We start from the raw sequence: 22,984 nt of genomic DNA, 5'->3' as shown, positions 1-22,984 counted from the left end.
GGTTCCCCTGCATCGGCAGGCGGACGCGCAACCACTGCGCCACCAGGGAAGCGCTATGGCATGTTTTGAATGTAGCAAGGTAAGTCTTCTCCCTGTCAAGAACACTAATTTCCTATTTCAAAATTTCCTCACTGTTCTTACTCATTTTTCCCTTCAGATAAAGTTTAGAGTTGTTTTGTCAAATTTCATGTAAAACTTCAGTGGAATTTTGGGTTGTCTAAATTGAATTTGTAGACTAAATGTGGGAAAGTTGTTAATTTTTTTTCCTTTAAGACATATGCAGTGAGAGTCAACGCTGTGCTGAGCACTGTTGACAACTGTGGCAGAGATGACGTCTTATGTTCACCACACTGGATCCTCTTTGTGGACACCCTGTAGACTATGCATCTAAGCTGCCCTTGCAGTTGGGCTTAAGGGACCATGTGAAGGGATTCTGAGAGATGGAATCTGTGTTGCTGTGATATAAGTCACTGCAGATCCAGCCCTCACAAACATGTTGCATGATTCTCAAGCCCTCTCTTCCCTTGCTATGGCAAGCTTGGAGATCACGTGTTCCAGATCCATACTGCAGGATGGAAGAATGCTGCCTCAGTTACAACGGACCTGTGTGTGAACCAGAAATCAACTTTTGTGTGCAATCTCCTGGTTTGGGGGGCTTCATTTGTTACAGCAACATAGCCTATCTTATCCTGGCTGATTGATACAGCATCTTTACAGTTGGGAGTCTTCTAATTCAGAAACATACTTTGCATCTCCATTTAGCAAGCGTTCTTTTAAAACCTTCACTGAAGTTTTAGACTTTCGGTCATAAACATCTTGCACATATCTGGTGGGGGTTTATTCACAGGTATTTATGCAATGCACTATGGTAGAGGTTACAAGCAGGTGTTTTGGATCCAGCCCACAGTAGTCCAAATCCAGATTCCACCATTTTTTGCTGTGTGACCCTGGACAAAATGCTTAACCTCTCTGTACTTCCTTTGCTTATCTATGAAGAAGTTCCCACTGCACAGAACCACTGTGAGGATTAAATGAGTCGTGTCTGAAATACAGCGTGCACAAGGATATAGTAGAGTGATAGCTTCTATTATTACAGTATTTTCCACTTGAGGAATATGATCAGTTTTCATGTTTGTTTTCCCTTACGTTTTCTAGTTAGTTATTGCTGATATTGAGGAAAGTTATTCTTGATTTTTGAAAGTTGATTTTTCATCCTACCACAGAAGGAGCCCATCAGTTCTAATACATCAACCAGACTTTTCTGGATGAATGAGTATATATTTGCCCAGTTTGGGTACTCAGATTAAGCTAGGATTCTGGAATAAATTAGAAAACTGTCCTTTATTTTCTTTCTCTGGATCGGTTTACATAAGATAGAGGTTATCCATTCCTTGATGATTTGGTAAGACTTGCATATAAAATCACCTGGGCTTGATTTCTTCTTTTCAATTGTAGACATTTAGCTCTCTTATCATTTTATTTTATTTAGCTATTTAGATTTTCTACAGCATCATGACTCAAACTTGGTAATTTACAGTTTCTAAGGAAATAATGCATTTTATCCAGACTTTTAAATTTATTGGCATAAATTTGCACACAGTATTCTCATTAAATTTGTTTTATCTTCTGTGCTTCTATGGTTATGCCCCTAGCTCATTACTAATGTGTTTGTGTTCTCTCTCTCTCCTTCGAAGAAGCTTTTGCATTTTATTGGCAAGGCTCCTTTTTTTTTCTATTTCATTTATTTCAGCTTTTACTTGTATTAATTCCTTCCTGCTGCTTTCTTTGAGTTTGTTTTATAACTCTTTTCCTGGCTTCTGGAGTTGAATGCTTATTTGTTTATTTTCGGTCTTTCTTTCTTCTTAGTAAATGCCGTGGAGCTTCTGACTACTGCTTTGCCTCTATTCCATGAGTTTGATATGCAGCTTTCCAGTTCCTGCTTGTTGCTAAAGAGGTGATCATTTAAGTTTGATTTTTTTACTTACCCAAGTGTTATTTAGAAGGTTGCTTTTTGTAATTCCCAAATATATAGATTCATATGCTAGATAGATTGCTGTTAATATCTAATATTATCACATTCTAGTCTGAAAATGTAGCTTGTATAATTTCTACTTTGGTGAATTTATTGAGATTCCAGGCTCCCTTACCTAAAGGAGACACAAAATGTCAAGTTCAGATTCTGGATCTAATTAAAGCTGTGGTCAAACAGAGGCTGTACCACTTCCCAGCTGTGTGACCCTGATCAAGTCTGTTACCTACCCTAGGCCTCAGTGTCATTATCTATTAAATGGGGATAATAATAATCCTTATCATAGGGCTGATGTGAGAATTAGAGATAACTTACATAAAGGATAAAATGGTATCTATGATGTAGTGGCCAATTAATGCATCAGCTACTGTGATGATGATGATTAATGTTACTGTGATTATGCTAGTATCACCTATGATTGCTGCTTAATCTATTAGCCAATTTACACTTCCCAGAGAATGTACATTTACTTCCAGTGGTTCTCAGATCTTAGTTGCTGGCCTCTTTCTAGATCCAGATTTCTTAAAGCCAACAGAGTTACACCTTTCTGATTTTTTTTTTTTTTTTGCTTCAAACTACGTAATTGGGAAATTATCTGTGCCATTCATTGGAAATACATTGTACATATAAACATACATTATACATATATTTTAAATATATAACTTTATATATTTATACATGTGTAATTATTACATATAAGTTGAATATACACATTATATATGCACGTATATACATGCATACATGTATATATATGTGTGTGCATACATGTGCATATATATGTATGTACATATACACATGTATACACAAAGCTCAGTTCTGCATTCAAGATTCCACAGTCTAGTGAAATTTTTTTTCTATATATTTTTCTCCTTATTGCAATCTGTAGTGGATAGAATAGTGGTTCCCCCAAAACATCCACCTCCTAATCCCCAGAACCCATGAAATATTACCTTACATGGTAAAAGGAACTTTGCGGACATGATTAAGTTAAGAATTTTGAGATGGGACAATTATTCTGGATTACCTGGGTGGACTCAATGTAATCCAAAGGGTCCTTATAGGAGCATATGAGGTAGAGAAGAGTGTCAGGGTCAGAGAAGGAGATACAACTTGGAAGCAGAGGAAAGAGACAGACAGACAAACAGACACAGAGACTATGTCTCCGGCCTTGAGGTTCTGCCGATGCCTAGATTTTAGAACTTCTGCCCTCCAGAACCATAAAATAATAAATCTGTATTGTTTTAAGGTACGAAGTTTGTGGTAATGCATTGCAGAAGCACTAGGAAACTAATATACAACCTTCACAGGGAGTTGTTCCTTCCATTTTTCAGATGAGAAAACTGAAGTTTAGAGAAGTGAAGTGACTTGTCCATGGAGATATACCTTGGCAATAGTGGTGCTAGGAATTAAACCTGGAGTTCCTATTTCAAGAAGTGTGTATATGAATGTGTGTGTATGTGTGTGTATGACTTTAGCCATATTACAACTGTAGGTGCATGGTGATTTTCTTTTGCCTGGGGGTGAGAAAAGACTGTGGCTCAGCAGGAGAGGAAAGAAGGGAAAAGGCCGGGTTCGCTTAGAAAGACCCTTAGAGATGTGGGTGGGGGGGAGAGAGAGAGTGAGAGAGAGAGAGAGAGAGAGAGAGAGAGAGACAGAGAGAGAGAGAGAGAGAGAGAGAGAGGAAGAACTCATAAATGCAAATGATCCTTTGAGTTTTAAAACGTGAGCAACTCTTTCTCCCAAGCCACCTCAGGGCACAGGATGATTTATGCAAAGGTCTATTTAGTTGTTGGTTTCTATTTTTTTTTTTAATCTTATTTTTGTGCCATGAGACATAATTATACAGCTCCTTTAGAACATTCTGTCGTCTGGGAGATTTTCTTACAGAAATTCTAAAGCGTGTAGGCTCACAGGAAACCAGCCAAGATCTGCATGAAACTATATTTATACATATGCCAAAATGAAAAACATAAAATAAAATAAGTACAGAGATACAAACTGGGCATTTTAGCTGAAGGCAGTGAATGTGTTACCCTGAACACACCCATCACATTACAGAGAATACTAGAATTGGATGGGGCTTCAGAGCCTGTACCACAAAATCTTATACATGTTTAGCATGTTTTATTTAATCCTTACAGCAATGTCATGAGATGGGTACTTTTCATTCTGACATTGCCACCAAGGACCCTGAGGCTTGGCCTTTTAAATCCCTTGACCAAGATCACACGAGCACTTTGGAAAAGCCAGGACCTGGACTTGGATCTTCTTCCTCCAAATCTAGGGCTCAGTCCACTTTAGCACAAATGACTGCTTCCAATCTGCTTGTTTTCCAAAAAAAGGAAATTGGGGCCTAAAAGAAATGGCATTTATACAAATTCTCAAGGCAGGGTATTTATTTATTTATTCACGTATTTACCTGCACATTCATTCATTCATTCCTCAATGGCTATGGAATCAATAAAATTATGTAACGAAATGCATAGACTAGAAACTTTTTTTTTAAATGGGGAAGGAAATCAAATCCCAGAAAAAAAAAAAAAAGAATAGAGCAAAGTTAAGGGTAAGAAGAGCTCAAGAAACTGCATACCACATGGACTTGGACTAACGTTAGGGATGAATCTTAGCATCCTACCACCAAGGCAAGAGAGAAGCAGGCGTTTTCTCGGCTTTGCTGACCCTGACACCTGTAGGAAATCCCACTCTGGGGTCATCAGGACCAGGACCCTCTGTGACCTAGCAGTTAAGGCCTTCAGCCACATGGACCGACTAGTGTCTCTCATGAAGTTTTCTCAGGACTGTCCCAGCACTGACCAACGTGAAGATTAGTAAAACTCTTGTCAGAGTGGCCTCCATCTGCAGGTTTCACTCAAGGGAAAAATTTAGAGTTTCTAGAAAAGCCATTTTTTTTGTTTTTGTTTGTTTTTTTGCGGTACGCGGGCCTCTCACTGTTGTGGCCTCTCCCGTTGCGGAGCACAGGCTCCGGACGCGCAGGATCAGCGGCCATGGCTCACGGGCCCAGCCGCTCCGCGGCACGCTGGATCCTCCCGGACCGGGGCACGAACCCGTGTCCCCTGCATCGGCAGGCGGACTCTCAACCACTGCGCCACCAGGGAAGCCCCAAGAAAAAACAATTTTTAATTAAACTCTATCAAACCATCGATAGTAAAATATAATTTCAAAAATGTTAAAATGTGGAAAATCTGGGCACTTTAGAACCAACAAAATATGATATGTTTTACCACTGCAGGACTTAGAGCTTTTTTTATCCTCAGGTGCCTTGTGAACCTTCAAGAGACAGTTCTAGAGTGCAGACTTTTCCATGTGGGCTTGACCACTGGAACTTCCCTTTTTTTGTCTTTGAGCATCTCATGGAACTAATGTTTTACAGGACCCACATATGAAAACACCTATCTGAATGAATGGCTGGACTTTGTGTGCTTCCATCAGTTGTCTGTGAATAGGTCTCACACCTGAGCTCTTGCAAATGTTTCAAACAGCTGAGAGTGCAAGGTTGTACTTTTGTGACAAGAATCTGGCAAGTGCACGTTCTATGTCCACTCTGAGCGGTAAAGCCCCATCTTTCCATTAGCAGTCGGAGAGGTCAGAGCTCAGGCCTAGCCTAAAATTTGAAACTACAACAAAACAAGTGCGTGAGTGAATATCCCCCATACCTCTACAACTAGTTACTGAAAGTAAAAATTAAAATCTCTGTCTGCATTCTCTAGGTCAGTGTTTTCCATTATTAGAGCCAACTTCAGCTTTGCCAATGAAAATAAGAGGCTTCCAGTTAACAATGGCTATTAAACACATGTATTTATCTCCTCTCCCTCTTAAAATCACATAACAATGACATTAAACAGATAGCCTAGCAAGGACTATTGAGGCTGGATGTGCTCTTTGAGTCCATATTTTTACATACATTTTCACTGCACTTTAAAGTAAATTATATTTAAGTATATTCAATATATTCAGATGAGAATAGAGTAGCCTGGGACATCTCCTATCCCAATTTCACCTCCTCACTGGCTGTGAGACCCTTCTGGGCCTCAGTTTTCTCCTCTAAATGATGTGAGAAATACTGAAACTTCAAAACTGTTGATGGCATTGTTCACTACTTCTTATATAGGTATATATAGGAAACATCTCTCTTAGCAAATTATGTCAGGAAAAGGAGTATATCCTCTGGAAAACAAAACAAAGCAAAGCAAAAACCCCCAAAACTGCAAACTTCCTTTTCTTAAGCAAGGACAATTCTATAATCCACCATGTTTTTTTCTGCTTACTTTGGTTGCCAAGACAAACAGTGCTAAATTTATCTCACATTGAGTAATTCTCCCATTTCAGGCTCCTGAAACCATTTTCTCCCTTTCCCTTTCTCTCCTTACAAATGGCTCTGATCCGTCCTGTCCTATCTTTATATTATCCATTTTTTATAGGTTGGATTCATGTGGATAATATTAACTTCTCTTGGAAGAATGCACAGTATATGCTGTAAACACACGTACAAATGAAACAAACTTTGTTGCTAGGTAACTTGTGTAGGTCTTGGAGAGAAGAAATGCTTCCTCACCCATAAGGTTCATTCTAAATATTTCATCTTAGTATCCAATGACCTTCTCAACCTATCTCAAATCCACCTGCTTCTATTATCATACTGTTTGTTACCTGTAGTCTATCAACATCAATCAGGACCAAGTGAGGCTCAAACACCTGTCCCCAGAGTCCACTTTGCCCATGGTGGGCAAGGACTTGTACTCAATGCTTCTTTGCATTCTTATCACCCCACAAAAGACCAGGCACAGAGTTGGTGCAGCAAATCTTAGGTGGATGAATTCTTTAATTCGACAGTTACGGCTTTGAAAAAGTCCTTGGGCAAGCAGTGACAACGGGGACACACAGGTGATTAAGACCTAGTGCCTGCTCATGAGGAGTTTACAGTGTGACAGGGACCAGACAGGAAAGCAGGTAAGTCAACACAGCAATGGGGCTGCGACAGTGAGAAGCATGGGGTGGGGGGCTGTGTGACTCCAGAGAAAGCATGCTTTACTCAGTTTTGAGGAAATTGATCTGACTAGGGCTGACAACCAGAACAGCCAGCCAGCGGTCCAGTTTGCAAGAGGTGTCAAGATTTCACTGGGATAAATTAGAATTGGAGACAAAATGTCAATGGCCCTTCCCTGGTAAGAGGGCCCTATGGGTAGAAAAGAAAAAACAAACAAACAAAAAAACTAATATAAGACAAGAAAAACAGTCTTTCCTATAAATATTAAGATTTGATAAATATTAAGCCAACATTTCAATGGGATCCATTGGAAAGGGCAAGGCATTATATACCCAGCTCCGCGGTAACTGCACATCTCACTTTTGGACTTCTCTTGGGACTCAGAGAAGACTGGCTGAAGAAGGTTAAGATCTATACCAAGACTTGAAGATGAAACAGAGCATTCAAGTTAAAGGGCCACGGACAAATGGGGTGTAGTGGGGGGAAGAGAGGAGGAAGAGAAGCCGAGGGAACAATGTTGAACACTCCAGAAGCTGAAGCCAAGACGCCTAACTCAGGAATAGGGACGTAACTGGAAATACGGCTGAAAAGGCCAGACTGCGAACAACTTCCTTAGCCACGTCAATTGAGGAACTTCATTTCACAATGATTAATTGAGCACCTACTACGTGTCAGGCACTGTTCTAATGTGCTGGAGATAGAACAGTAAACAGGTCATACAATTCAGTCATTGGAGGATTAAATGAGATGGCTTTATACCTATCAGACTAATTATAGCTGCCATTTAGTGAGTGCTGGCCTCTATGCACATGTGATTTCAATTAATCCTCACAATGCTGCTGCAATCACCTGTGATTCTACATGAAACAAGAGTCTCAGAGACGTTTAGTGATTTGCTTAAAACCACATGGCCCGGAGTGGCCAGAGGCCAGGAGTGATATCAGATCTCTTTTGACTAATACTGGAGCCCCGTGGACTGGGTTTGAATCTCGACGCCGCTATTTATTAGCTGTGTGACCTTGATCAAGTCACTGAGCCCCTCTGTGCCTGGTTTTCTTGACGGTAAATCGAGATAATAATACCAGTACCTCCCCTGTAGAGTTGGTATGAGAATTCAATGGGCTAATGTCATCAAAGTACTTAGCACAGTCATGGCACATAGGAAGTGCTTAATAAGTGTTAGCTGCTATTATTATTAACCTGCCTGCAAATTGGCTTACTAAACCTGTGCTACCCAGGAAACTCTCAGAAAAGGCACAGAGCTCTGAGCAGGTTGACAAGGTCCCCTTGAGTGAGGGTTTGTTTTCCTTGTTTAATTCAGTAGCCTGCTACTTCTCTAGACCAACTTTCACACAAGTACCTGCTAATGGCTTCTGTTGTTTTGTTTACAGTGCTTCTAACAAGTGTGGCTAACGTCTCATTTGCATCCTTAATAGGCAATTTTCAAAGCATGTTGACATTGCAGTTGGTTTCAGGAGACCTGAGGTTTATTCTCATTTTTGTCCTGTTTATCAGCATTTGGATGAGCTTTAACAGCTCATAGCACCCTCTCCCGATTCAGCCTAACTTAAAACTTTAAGAGACCTTTCTGGGTAGGGAAGGTTAGTTTGTCCTTGTCTCACAGACCCGGAAACTAAGCGGTTGAGCACCTCAGGTCACTGAGCAAGTGGAGGGCTCTTGTCATTACTGTCATTCGCTTCAGCTATTTTATTTAACAAATACACACTAGTGCTAACTCGTGCAGGGCACTGTTCCAAAGGACTTTAGAAATATTAATGTAAACGGTGATGCAATTAATGTGACGTATTTAATCCTCATAGCAACTCTATAGAGAGATGCTATTATCATCTTTCCTACAGATGAGAAAACTGAGGCATAGAGACGTTAAGTACCTTGCTTAAGGTCACACAGCGAGAGGTGGTAAGCTACATTACCAGCCGTGTGACCCTGGGCACATGACTTAACCTGAACGGAGTAATCAATGTACTTTGCAATCTTCACAAACATCAGTCTGTTAATGTAGATATTATTAAAATTTTAGAGATGGAGAAACCGAAGGTCAGGGGTCCTGAGAGTTGCCTGATGTTTAGGAGAAAGTTAGAGGTAGAGTTAGGATTAGAACCCAAGTCTACGGATTCCCCTTGACTGCTGCAGTGTGCTAGGGATGAACGGTGGTGACGGTTTCTAAGTCAAAATCCATTACTGCCGTAGCCCCTGCTGTTACCGTAATTTGCAACAGAAGGACACTTCTCCCCCCAAGTGCAATAACAATGATAAGAACACAGCTGATTTACTATTCAAGTCTCAGATGTAAGCCCACACATAATTTACTCAACGCTGCCCTGCAGTCACTTAAGCTGAGGAGAGACCCTATAAACTCAGGTCTGCATACAATACTTTATTTCTTATTTATCTGACTGGTACGTATCTAGGGCCTCCGGCAAGTTGCTTTAACAACTGCTCAAGGGCGCCTGCAGCACCCGGTGTAACTGGGGCTGGGGTGGGGAGACCCTGAAATAAGCCCCAGAAGGAAAACCAGACCCCATGGAGTAGAACCATGCAGGTAAAATTAATTTTCTGTTAAACTGAGATTAAACCCATACACATTCCCCCACCTCCTCTTTCGTCATATGTAGGACTGAAAAGTTTGTTTATGCTTCATTCTGCTTTTCTATCTTAGTAAAGCACTGAGCACACTTCAATGGCCAACCATCTTGCACAAGCAAAGAATTATTTTTCTGAGTCACAGAATGTCAAAAAAAGAGCAAATTTTCTAATATGAAGACATCATCAGAAAGGGAATGAAGAGAAGAAAAAAGGCTGCCATTTTCTTGAGTGACTGCTGAGGACCAAATGCTCTGCTAGAAGCTCTCCATGGCGGAGGTAACTCCCACTGCAGACTTTTTCAACAAGGAGAACAAGATAAGTTGGAACAACTATTAGGCGTCGTTGTCCAAAGACCTCACTTCCCAAGTCGTCAAACTGCCTCCCAGAGAGGGACAGTGACTTGTCCCAGGTCACTCAGCAAGCTGGTCCTAACGTGACCCCCTCTTTCAGTCTCATACTCAGTTTAAAACTCAGCTGATTTCTTAGCATGAGCGAGAACTTTGAGCTTTGCCTGCATTGTTTCTTTTCCACCTCACCTCCCCCAATTAATTATTATTATTGATAGGGGCATTAGGACAAAGAGGGGGTAACCTCTGAACTTGGCACTGCTGAATCCCTGCAGAAAGAAAGCTGAAAGCCTGGGCTAAGCCCGTGTTCTTAAGCACCACACCTGCTGCTTTCTCAGGGACACCTTCACGGTGCCTGCTTTTGTCTCCAAAATACACTGACCCCCCGGTCAGTGCTACAGGGTGATGCAGAAGGGGCAAGAGACTTTTGCAGAAAAAAAATCCTGACCCTAGGATGCAGCCTGAGCAAGGATTCCATTTGTCATAACCATTAATCAATTATTTATTTTTCTTCTTCCATTCTTCTTTTCAATCCCCAACAAAAGGTTATACTGTTGCCTTTTTCCTCTTGGGCTGAAAAGGCAGAGGCAGAAAGGCCATTTCATTGAAGGTCAGTCCCAGCTGGGCCAGGCTGTAGTTCCTGATCTTTTTTCTGCATCCTTCCCACTGCTGTGAAGGGAGAGGCCGGGCCTCGGGGACAGAGACTCACCCGCAGAACATGAAGATGGTGCTGGAGGTGGCATCGTAGGGCAAAGGCAGTGTTTGCTGCAGGCACAGCTGCTCGCAGCCACCGTTGAAGCCATCGGAGCAGTCGATGCCTTTGGAGTGATCATAGCAGCCGGAGCCGTCCTTCATGGGCCTCAGCTCCTCGGGGCACTGCTCAGAGAGACAGCAACAGGGTGGTTACAGCTGAAGAAGTGGAGGGTCTCATCACGCCCTCTCCTCCCACCTTTTGAAAAGGGGCAGGTGTTGGGACTGTAGAGACAGGTTCAGAGTCTCATTTGACCAACCAACTAACAGCTGTGTGGCCTTGGATAAATTCCTTTACCTCTCTGAACCTCAGTGTGCCCACCTGTAAAATGGAGCTTTTGTCGATATCGATCTTGTAAAGTTATGAGAATGAAGGGAGATAGTGTGTGCAAAGTACTTAGAACTCTGTGGCTCATACGGCAACCATACAGCAAATGTGAGCTGCTATGAATACTGATATTGCTGGGATCATCATCATTATTGTGTTTATTATTATTGTCCAGTAGGGTCACCATGGGAGGCAGCCAGATATATTTTAAAGAGCTTTTACCAATATGAGTTTAAGTTCCAGATCTTCCCCTTCTCCCTGTGTGATCTGGGGCAAGTTACTCACCCTCTCTGAGCTTCAACTCCCTTATCTGTTAAAGGAGCCTAGCACCTGCATCTGTGGATTTGTTGTCAAGCTTAAGTTGGACCACAGGGGCTGCATAACTTACTTCAGAATTTGGCATGAAATTTGGTACTCATCAAATGTGAGTTCTCTTCCTTCCTGTCTTGAATGTGTCACCTCTTCTCCATCCTAGTACCTGAAGTCCTAAATGAGACTCCTGCATCTTCACAAAGGCCTCCTAAACAGTCTGCTGGCCTGCAGTCTGGCCTGCTGTATACCATCCTCCTCATGGTCTCCAGAGTGATATTTCTAAGTAGCGTCACTCCCCAGCTTAAATAAATAAATGAATTCTAAACAACAACAAAGTGAATCTTCCTAAAGCTGACAGCCAAGGTCCTCTGCAGATGATATCAAACCCTCTGCCAGGCCATGTGCACTTTCCTCCAGGTAACCAAACGGGTTGCCCTCTGGTCCCTTAAAAACCCCAACGATTACGACCTTGAGTGACCTCAGTCGAATGCTCCTCTGGTGCGCCCAGCTGAGGGTGTACCTGCTAAGTGCTCCGTAAATGGAAGCTCTTATACCCTAGGTAAAACCACCTATGTATTTAATTTAGTTTCCCATCATTTGATGAGGCTGAGCTCATCTCCAGTCCAGCGGATGGAGAAGAAGTCCCAAATCTCCTGCATTTGGGAGAGAAAATGAGGTACTAGGTTTTAATTTCAGTCACCCTGCTGGCATTTCCTGCCCACCAAGATTAACACCCAGAGCCCGCCCTCCTCATCCATCACTGGACATCGCTGACTAAAACGCCCTCGCAACGGTCCTCTCCTCCCAACCAGCTCCCTTGTCCCCTCCCCAAGCCGCCATCCTGCACAACATCAATAACAAAACACACACCCCAAAATTAATTTACAAAAACCACAATAACAAAAAAAGGTCATCTCTCTTAGAAATTAAATTTTGCCTAAGAAGAATTCATAATTACAGATGCACGAGAGAGTTCTTCAAGACATTTGAGACTGGCTCCAGGAAGGGTGACAGAGAGAGTTGGTTATAAATGGCCTTTGTCAAGCTGCAGAAAGGTTATAAAACTGGCTACATTTTGTGCTTAAAAAGAAAAATCAATCTTCTATGGGAGTGAAGTGCTGTACATATTAATACAAGCTCAGAGGAGGCCCCTGTTTGTCTCAGAACATTCACTGTCAGACAGAAAGGCACCTAGTCATGGGGTCATTGGGAGCTGTGTGCTGGTACCTGGGGCTGGGTCATCTGTCTGCAGAGATGTAGGGGTGAGTGCTGGAAGGAAGGGCTGACCTTCTCACCAGGTAACAGGAGATATCTGGGGCGGGGTATTACTGACAGTTCTTTCCACCCCCCACCGATTCCCTACCACTTTTATTCTTTAAAACAATATGTTCTATATTCCAGGCATAATCTAAACACTGTATCTAATTTAACGTAGTTAATCCTTATGGCAAACCTATGAGGTGGTGTGGCAGGGCTAATAATGGCTCCCAAAGATACGCCCCCATCTTAACCCTTGGAACCTGTGACTGTTACCTTCTATGGTAACGTTGTTTTGCAGATGTAATCATATGAAAGCTCTTGAGATGAGGAGACTAATCGGGATTATCTATCTAGGTAGCTCTAAATGCTGTCACAAATGTCCTTATAAAAAAGAGGCACAGAGAGATTACACACATGCAAAGGACCATGTGGGGATACAGCGCAGATTGGAGTGATGTGGCCACAGGTCACCAAATGCTGCAGCCACCAGAAGCTGGAGAGACAAGGATGCTTTCTCCCCTGGAGCCCTTTGAGGGAGGAGGACCCTGCTGACAATCTTGATTTCAGATTTCTGGCCTCCAGAACCTTGAGAAAATACATTTCTATTTTCTTAAACCACCCAGTTTGCTAAGCCACTCTTAAATTTCTAATCCTTAAAAATGGTGTGAGATAATAAATGCTTTCTGTTTTAAGCTGCCCAATTTGGGGATAATCTGTTACACAGCGAAAGATAACTAATACAGTGAGATAAATGTAACAAGCGCTTAGCACAGTGTTTGGCAAATGGTAGCTGCCGCTCTGGGTATGATTAAGAAGCTTAGGATCTAGTCTGAGAAATGAGAAATACACATATCTGTCCGACAGAGAACTAGTTATAAAGCAAACATGAAGAAACACAGTATAACTTGAATGGGAAAATGGAAACTCTGCAAATGTGATTGGGGAATATTGGAGTAGGGAGACTTGGGTCGGGGATGTCTTCTTAGAGGAAAGAGATGAATGTCATTGGAGCAAAAGGGAGATTCTGGTGTACTAGAGAGAGGAAGATCAGAACTCTTCTCAGGTCCACCAGTCACCTGCCCGGTGACCTTGAACCTAATTGGGCCTCAGCTTTTCTTCATTAAATGGAGGCAACACCTTGAAGACGGGCCCAGTAGGACTGATGTTAGTCTTGAATTGCACACAGGCCTTTGACACTGAGCATCTAGGCAAGTGCTTCTCCTCAGAGACAGCCTCAGGCTCCTCACCTGTAAGATGGAAATAAGAATGCCTCTCTGGGAGGCATTTCTGGCGACCCTATGAGAAAACAACCTAAAGAATCTGGGCACTCAGTAAATGAAGGATAAATGAATGGGTAAGTGGAACAAATGATAAATGAATGAATCCATTCCCTCCCATAAAACCTAACTGGGACTATCCGTTTATCTTTTTCTTTCTCATCCATATAAGTCCTGCTCTGGATCATTTAACAAATGTATATTGAACATCTACTCAGTGCTAAGCAAAGATGCTGGGTGCTGGACATGCAGTAGTAAAGAAGGCAAGCAAGACCCTGCTCTCATGGAGCTTAAATTCTAGGGAGAAGACAAATAATTAACAAGAAGTAAAATGATTATTTCATAGAGTAAAGAAGTACAACAAAAGTGCAATATGATAAAAAGTGAACGGGGATAGAGTAAAGGAGGCATACATTGAACACCTGAACTAAACCTGAATAATAAGTGGAATCTCCCAGGTGAGTAGTAGTGGGAAGAGTGGTCCAAGAAGGAACAGCAAGTATGAGAGTCCTGAGGCAGGAACAGTGTTGGCCTGTCCATGGAACAGAGGAAGCCAAAGCAGCTGAAGCTCCGTGAGACAGGGGGAAGCAATGTTAGCACAAGGCAAGGGGTGAGACGTAGAAAGTGACCAAATCACTTAAGCCAGAAGTTGGCACACGATGGTCTGTAGGCCAAATCCAGTCAGAGGCCTGTGCTTCTTTTTTTTTTTTTTTTTTTTTAGTTATATATATTACAATTTTGAGATGCTTATAGATTCACATGCAACTGTAAGAAATAATACAATACAGAGAGATCCAGAGTATTACCAGTTTTCCTCAATAGTAATATCTTGCAAAACTATATCAAACTAAAAAAAAAAAAAAAAAACTATATCAAACTATCACAACCAGGATATATACATTGATAATCAAGATACAAAACATTTCCATCACTACATAGATTCCTCCTCTTGCCTTTTTAAAGCCATACCCACTGCTCACTTGACTCCCTTCCTTAATACTTGGCAACCACTAATATGCTCTCCATTTCTATAATGTTGTCATTTCAAGAAGGTTACATAAATAAAACCATATAGCTTGTGACCTTTTAGGGTTATTTTTCACTTAGCATAATTCTCATATTCATCCAGGTATCTTCATGTATCAGTATTTAGTTCCTTTTATATTGCAGAGTATTATGCCATGCTATGGATGCACTATAGTTTAACTGTTTGCCTGATGAAGGACATGTGGGTTGTTTCCAGTTCTTGGCTATTATGAATAATGTTGCTATAAACATTAGTGTGCAAGTTTTTGTGTGGACATACATTTTCATGTCTCTAGGGAAAAAAAGCCATGGAGTATAATTTCTGGGTTGTACGGTAGTTACATGTTTAATACTTTTAGGAAGCTGCCAAACTTTTCCAGGGTGGTTGTACTATTTTAAATCCCCACCAGCAAAACATGAGCGATCCAGTTTCTCCACATCCTCATCAGCATTTGATGTCGTCAATGTTTTTCATTTTATTTACACATCCTGACAGATGTGTAATAATACCTCCACTGTGTTTTTCCATTCATTCATTCATTCATTTATTTTTGGCTGCGGTGGCTCTTCGTTGCTGCGCGCGGGCTTTCTTTAGTTGTGTCAAGTGGGGGCTACTCTTCGTTGAGGCGTGCAGGCTCCTCACTGCGGCCGCTTCTCTTGTTGCGGAGCACAGGCTCTAGGCACGCGGGCTTCGGTAGTTGTGGCACGCAGGCTCTAGAGTGCAGGCTCTAGAGCGCAGGCATGGCGCATGGGCTAAGTTGCTCTGCGGCATGTGGGATCCTCCTGGACCAGGGCTCGAACCCGTGTCCCCTGCGTTGGCAGGCGGATTCTTAACCACTGCGCCATCAGGGAAGCCCATCCACTGTGGTTTTAATTTGTATGTCTCTAATTGTTAATGATGCTGAACACCTTTTGTGTTTATTTTCCACCTTTATATCCTTTTCAGTGAGATGTCTCTCAATGTCTATCGTTCATTTTCTAATTGGATTGTTTTTAATTGTTAAGGTTTGGGAGTTCTTTATATATTCTAGACACTAGACTTTTGTCAAATATGCAGTTTGCAAATATTTTCTCTCCCACTCTGTAATTTGTCTTCTCATCTTCTTCAACTGAGCTTTCACAGAGCAAATGTTTCTAATTTTGATGAAATCCAAGTTATTTTCTCTTTTATGTATCATAAAATCTATATCTTGGAATCTAAGAACTCTTTGCCAAGCTCAAATCTCAAATATTTTCTCGTGTGTGTGTATGTGTGTGTTCTAGAAGTGTTATAGCTTTATGTTTTACAGTTAATTCTGTGATACACTTCAAGTTAATTTTTGTATGAGGCGTGAGACTTACACTGAGGTTTACATCTCCAGTGAAACTACTCAAGCTTAGAGATTTCTTTTGGGGGAGTTTTTAAGTTACAATTTCAATTTTCTTAATAGTTATAGGGCTATTCAAATATCTATTTCATATTGGGTGAGTTGTGATATTTTGCATTTTTCAAGGAATTGATCCATTTCATCTAGGTGGTCAAATATATGTGTGTATAGCTATTTGTAACAGTCCTTTATTAATCCTTTTGACATCTGCAGGGTCTGTAGTGATATTATCCATCTCATTCCTGATATTGGTAACTTGTGTCTTCCCTCTTCTTTTCTTTAAAAGTCTTGCTATTTTGTTTACCTTTTTTCAATTTTCTTGACATTTTCAAAGAATCTTTTTTTTTTTTTTTTTTTTTGGTTTCATTGACTTTTTCTATTTTTCTGTTTTCAGTTGCATTGATTTCCTTTCTTCTGTTTGCTTTGAGCTTCTTTTGTTCTCCTTTTTGTAGGTTCTTGAGGTGGGGAACTTAGATTATTAATTTGAAACTTTTAATCTAATGTATGCATTTATGGCTATAAATTTCCTCCTCATTAAATATAAAGACTTTTACTTTAAGGAAAAGAGGAATTACTGTGCTAGCTGCGTCCCACACCTTTTGATATACTGTATTTTTATTTCATTCAGTTCAATGTATTTTTAATTGCCCTTGAGATTTCCTCTCAACCCATGGATTGTTTAGAAATGTGTCGTGTAGTTTCCAAGTATTTAGAGATTTTTCTGTTATCTGTTATTGCTTTCTAGTTTGATTCTGTGGTGGCTGGAGAACACACTCTGTATGATTTAAATTCTTTAAATTTGTTGAGCCTTTTACCAAAGGCCCAGAATATGGTCCATCTCAGTACATGTCCCATAGGTACTTAAAAAGAATGTGTATTCTGTTGTTGCTGCGCAGAGTGTTCTATAAATGTTAACTAGATCCTTTGGGTTGGGGGTGTTACTAACCTAATCTATAACATTGTTAACTTTCTGTCTAAGTGTTGTATCAGTTGTTGAGGGAGGGGTGTGGAAGGATCCAACTATAACTGTGGATGAGTCTATTTTTCCTTTCAGTTCAATTAGTTTTTGCTCCATACATTTTGCAGCTCTGTTGTTTGATGCATAAATATCTATGATATCTATGTCTTCCTGGTGGACAACCCTTTCATTATTATACAGTGTCCTTCTCTGATAACTTTCTTTGCTCTAAGGCCTACTTTATATGATATTAATATAGCTGCTCCAGCTTTGGTTTGCTATGTATATGTCTTTTCTGATCTGCTTACTTTCAACCTGCCTAAATCATTGTATGTGAAGTGAATGTCTTGTAGAGAGCATATATTTGGGTCATGATTTTTAACCCACTCTGCCAATTTCTGTCTTTTAATTTGTGTATTTAGATCACTTACATTTAATGTGATTATTAATAGTTTAGAACTTAAGTCTACTGGTTTACTTTCTGTTTTCTCATCTCTGCTTTTCATTTCTCTGCTTTCTTTGCCTTACCTTCCTGTGGGTTACTTGAACATTTTTTAGAAATTCTTTTTAATTTATCTATAATATTTTGGGGGTACATCTCTTTGTAAAGTTTTTAGTGGTTGTTCTAGTATGCATAACTTACCGTAGTGTACTGGTGCCATTATTTTACCAGTTTAAGTGATGTGTAGAAAGCTTATTTCTCTTGGGACTTCCCTGGTGGCGCAGTGGTTAAGAATCTGCCTGCCAATGCAGGGGACACGGGTTCCAGCCCTGGTCCGGAAAGATCCCACATGCCGCAGAGCAACCGAGCCCACGTGCCACAACTACCGAGCCTGCACTCTAGAGCCCGCGAGCCACAACTACTGAGCCTGCATGCCACAACTGCTGAAGCCCATGCACCTAGAGCCCATGCTCCACAACAAGAGAAGCCACCGCAATGAGAAACCCGTGCACTGTGACGAAGATTAGCCCCTGCTCGCCGCAACTAGAGAAAGCTTGCATGCAGCAACGAAGACCCAACGCAGCCAAAAATAAAAATAAAGTTTTTTAAAAAAGAAAGCTTACTTCTCTTTATGTCCCTTTATCCGCTCCCATTTCTAACATAATTTTCTTAAATATTCCTCTAAATATACAGTTGTCCCTTGGTATCCATAGCAGATTGGTTCCAGGAGTCCACACAGACACCAACCTCCACCGATGCTCAAGTCCTTCATATGGCCTGGTGCAATAAATACACTCAGCCCTCCATAACTCCAGGTTTCCCATCCACAAATTCAACCAACTGGGAAATTTACATCAGAGGTTGGTGGAATCTGTGGATATGAAACCTGGGGATATTGGGTGGACTGTATTCAGAATCACATCAGACACTGCTATCATTTTGGCTTTAACCATCAAACACAATGAAGATAACTCAAGAGGAGAAGGAAGGTCTAATGCATTTACCTATATTTTTGCTAACTGTGTTTTCTTCCTTCCCAGTGTTCCAAGATCCCTTCTTTTATGACTTCCTTTTTGTTTGGTAACTTTCCTTAGCCATTTATTTAGACTAAGTCTGCAGGTGACAAATTTTCTGAGTTTTCCTTCATCTGAGAATGTCTTAATTTCTCCTTCATTTCTAAAGGATATTTTATTGGACATAGGATTCTGGTTTGACAGCTCTTTTTTATTTAGCACTTGAAAAAATGTTGTGCCACTTCCTTCTGGCCTCCATGATTTCTTATGAGAATTCTACCATCATTCAAATTGTGTTTCCCCTATAGATGTCATTTCTCTCTCCTTTTTTTTAAGATTTTTTCTTTTGAAAAACTAAAGATATTTTCAGAAATTTGACTCTGATGTGTTGGTGTGGATTTCTTTGTGTTTATCCTTGAGTTTGCTCAGCTTTTTGAATCTGTAGAATGAGTCATTTTGCTAAATTGGAAGTTTTTAGCCATCATTTCTTTGAGTACTTTTTTAGTCCTGCTCTCTGGCTTCTGTTCTTCTGGGCCCCCAATGACACAAATGTTACATCTTTTTTCACAGTCCCACAGGCCCATGAGACTGTGTTCATTTTCTTTTCCAATCTATTTTCTCTTGATGTTCAGAGTGGGTAATGTCTACTGTTCTGTCTTTCAGTTCATTGATTATTTCCTTGTCCTCTCCATTCTGCTAGTGAGTCAATCCACTGCATTTTGTAAATCAATTATTGTATTTTTCAGTTACATAATTTCCATTCGCTTCTCCTTTATATCTTTTACTTCTCTGCTGAGATTTTTTTTTTCCATTTGTGCGTATAATTGCTTGCTTAAGCATTTTTATGACGGCTAGTCCAACATATTTGTCAGATAATTCTAATATCTCTGTTATCTTGGTAGTGGCACTTACTGGTTGTCTCTTTTCATTCTGTTTGAGATCTCCCTGGTTCTTGGTATGACAAGTGATTCCCAGTGGAAACCTAGATATTTGGGACATTATGTTATATTATTTTTAAAATTCTGAATCTTAAATATATATTTTTAAATCTGGCTTTTTCTGACACTGCTCCAGCAGGTGAAAGGGGAGACACACCTTGTTATTGTCAGGGGGAGGCAGAATCCCAGTTTCCCCACTTGGCCTCCACTGATACCCAAGAGGGAAGGGTCCTCATTACTGCTGGGGGGGTGGTGGGAAGCTGACTCCCTATTAGGACTCCACGGATAGTTTCCTGGATGGGAATGGTAGGTGTGCTGAGTTACCGTTCCCCACTGACACCATCTGGGCGGCGTGGGGGTTGGCTTCATCACTACTGATCAATGGTCAATGGTCCTGACTTTCTACTAGGCCTCCTCTGGCAATACCTCAGCAGGGAGGGGAAGAGTACCCTATTACTGAAGGTTGGGGTGAAGTCCAGGCTCTTTATTTAGTCTCCACTGACACTGGATGGACCTTGGATGGGGGTAGGAGGGTTGCTCATTACCTCTCAGTGGGGATTAAAGTCCTGGCTCCTTACTTGACCTTGTCCGACACCACCCCAGCAGGGAGGGGGAACTGGGTTGGCAGATGGTCTCAGTACAGCCTGCCAACGATGGAATCTAGTTCCCTCCTTGGCCTTTATTAGCATGGGTGGGGGAGGGGGCATGTTGTTATCATTGTTAGTATTATTATAATTTTCTGTGATGTTTGGCCTGAATGGAATGGTTAGTATCTAAAATTTTCTATCTTGGTCAGCTGCCCTTTTTCTGATACTTTGCCTTAGAAAGCAGCCTTTTTTTTTTTTTTTTTTTTTTCTTTTTGTTCGCTTGTTTGTGTCTTTATCTATCAGCCTTTCTGAGTTGCTGTCTCCTTGAGCTCCAAGTTTGGGACCTATGAGGCAAAAAGAAAACCCAGGGAATGACCACCATGTCCTTCCTTGTGGCTCAAAATCCCTAGCTGGTCTGCCGCCTTCTCTTCTCTCCACTTCTCACTGTCTTCCATTTGTTTTATATATAACCTCCAGAGTTTTTAGTTATTTTTAGTGGAATAGAGAAAAGAACTCCACTCCCCCACCGCACAGCCTATTTTTGCACAGCCCCAGAGCTAAAAATGTTTCTTTACATTTTTAAAGTTTGTTTGTTTGTTTTGTTTGATTTTTAAAGAAGAATATGAGACACACACACACACACACAAGGACCACGTGTGACTTGCAAAGCCTAAAATATTTACCATGTGGTGCTTTATACAAAAAAGTTACTGACCCCCGGCTTCTGTCATGAGAAGGCGTCTCAAGTTTATTCAAGTATAACTGGAAGGCACTAGAGGGTTGCTGGCAGAGGAATAAGTGATTTGACTTGCTACTTTGAAGAGATTACTGAAGTAAGTGAATTCCGTTATTTCTAAGTACATTCTTAGAGCTCACAGAAGGAGCCTTGGGAGGTGGGCTCTGGGGGACAAGGAGTGGGCAGGAGAATGGGGGCAGGTCCAGCTGAGAGTAACCCCATTCCTTGGAGTGTGGCTCCTTTGCCTGAGGCTTTATAGTAAGTAGGTGAGAGAGCTTGGGGTCTAACTCAGGTCAGCTGGGCTCCAGAGTTTCACAGCCCCCATTCTGCCCCATCTCAGAAGAGAGCCCACAGGAAGACCCTGGGCCTGGGTCCCTAAGGCTTAAAGCCTCAGGGATCTTAGCAGGGGGAGGGGAGGCAACTGGGGGGTTCCCAGCTGTTTCCAGCACAGGCTGGCCCTGCCCTGCTCTCTCCAGCCTCCTCCTCCATCCCCTGTGCCTGCTCTGGCTCCTTCCCAGCCTGACTTTTCATCAGCACCAAGCCATTTGTTTCTGTTTGTAATTATGCATTTTAATGTTCATTAATTATGGAATGCAAATTGCTCCCAGCGCAAAATTTGTAATGAGCTGTTCTACCACCCCACCCGCAAGTCTAGAAGGTGGACCAGCTGTTCTAAGCAGAAGGAAAAACAACCAACTTGCAAAACAGAATAACTTTTCCTGGGGCCGGATTGACTCATGTGGTGAATAAGCCTGGGGGATTTCCCAGTGGTGCTGGAGGATGAGCCCTGCCCCTCCCTGGGCGCTGGGAGACAGGAATGTGGCACCTCCACTCTCCTCTGCAACCTGGGGCCTGACAGGCAGCATGGGGTAATGGAAAGAGCTCCAGCTTAGACCCAGCCTCGTACTGGCTGTCACCTTGAGCTCATCGCCAGGCTTCTCTGAGCCAAAGTGGAAGCAGGAGGCAGATGGGATGCTGGGGATAAGAAGCCAGATCCTAGCGAGCCCTCTATAGATGCACGGGAATGGCTCTCCAGAGCACTGAGTTCCAGTTCTGCCTGGCTTTGGTCTCTGACTCGCTGGTTGGCTTCAGGCAAGCACATCCCACCCTCTGAGTCTGTTGCCTCTGCTATAAAATGAAGGAATTGGGCAATAGGAAGTTGGAGAAGCCTTTTAGCTCTGAGCTGCTTGGTTTGTACCAAAGCAACTATGGATCTGGAAAAGGGGAGAACTAGGTCTAAAGTATTTCAGAAGAAAATGGAGAATTTCCTTTGATTGAGGGAGCGCACTTTAAGAAATCCCAAGGATGCCTCCAAACCTGCCTAACCACGGGCAAAGTTTTGTCCTCCTCCAAGGGCTCCGTAAGCATTTGCTTTCTCTCTCACTGCCAATGCAAGCGGAATGATAGTACGACCTCCTGGGAAGAGCGCTGCTTCCTAACAGTAGCACTGCCCCGTAAGATCACGGTCAAGATTAAATGAGACAACGGCAACTGTGAGCTTAGGCGTGAATGAAAGGCTGAGCACGCTGGCAGCTACACAGCATCCCCACATCTGCGAGTGAAATCCGGCCAAACCACTTTCTTGCTGTGTGCCCTGGCTTCCCTGAGCCTTGGTTTCCACATCTCTCCACTGGAGAGGTCACTCCTACCTCTCTGGGCTTGTGAGAGAACCAAACTAGATCATGTACCTGCCACAGACCTGCCACAATGGCAGGCGCTCAAAAAACGGTAACTCCTGTTGTGGATAGCTCATTACTTTCCCCCAGATAGGAAATACATTCAGGAAGCAATGGAAGGAGACCCATTACATGTGGAGAGGAGGCAGAACACCGCCACAGGCAGCTTTTGCTTTTCCCATCAATGCTAAGGTAGGACCAATATCATCCTATTCACTCTTCAGATGAGGAAACTAAAGCCCAGAGAGGCCAAGTGACTTGCCTAAGGTCACACAGCAAGGGAGAGGAAGGCTGTGCCCACCACTGAAGATTCCCTAATTGTAAAT

At 41.9% G+C, this 22,984-nt stretch overlaps 1 protein-coding gene across 3 annotated transcripts in view; it reads right to left on the bottom strand.

Annotated features, from left to right (window-relative positions):
• The window catches only part of ASTN2 (astrotactin 2), a 961,664-nt gene that overhangs the window by 337,245 nt on the left and 601,435 nt on the right, over positions 1 to 22,984 (bottom strand). For all 3 annotated transcript variants that reach the window (XM_024126377.1, XM_024126379.2, XM_024126378.1), the window contains one exon: positions 10,698 to 10,864. In XM_024126377.1, coding sequence (XP_023982145.1) covers positions 10,698 to 10,864 — 167 coding nt within the window. The remainder of the gene's footprint in view (positions 1 to 10,697; positions 10,865 to 22,984) is intronic.

The sequence above is a fragment of the Physeter macrocephalus genome, chromosome 9 (genome assembly GCF_002837175.3).
Source record: "Physeter macrocephalus isolate SW-GA chromosome 9, ASM283717v5, whole genome shotgun sequence".
In the NCBI taxonomy this organism is placed as follows: Eukaryota; Metazoa; Chordata; class Mammalia; order Artiodactyla; family Physeteridae; genus Physeter; species Physeter macrocephalus.
Note: the sequence above shows the minus strand (reverse complement) of the source record. Positions and strands in the feature narration are given on the sequence as shown.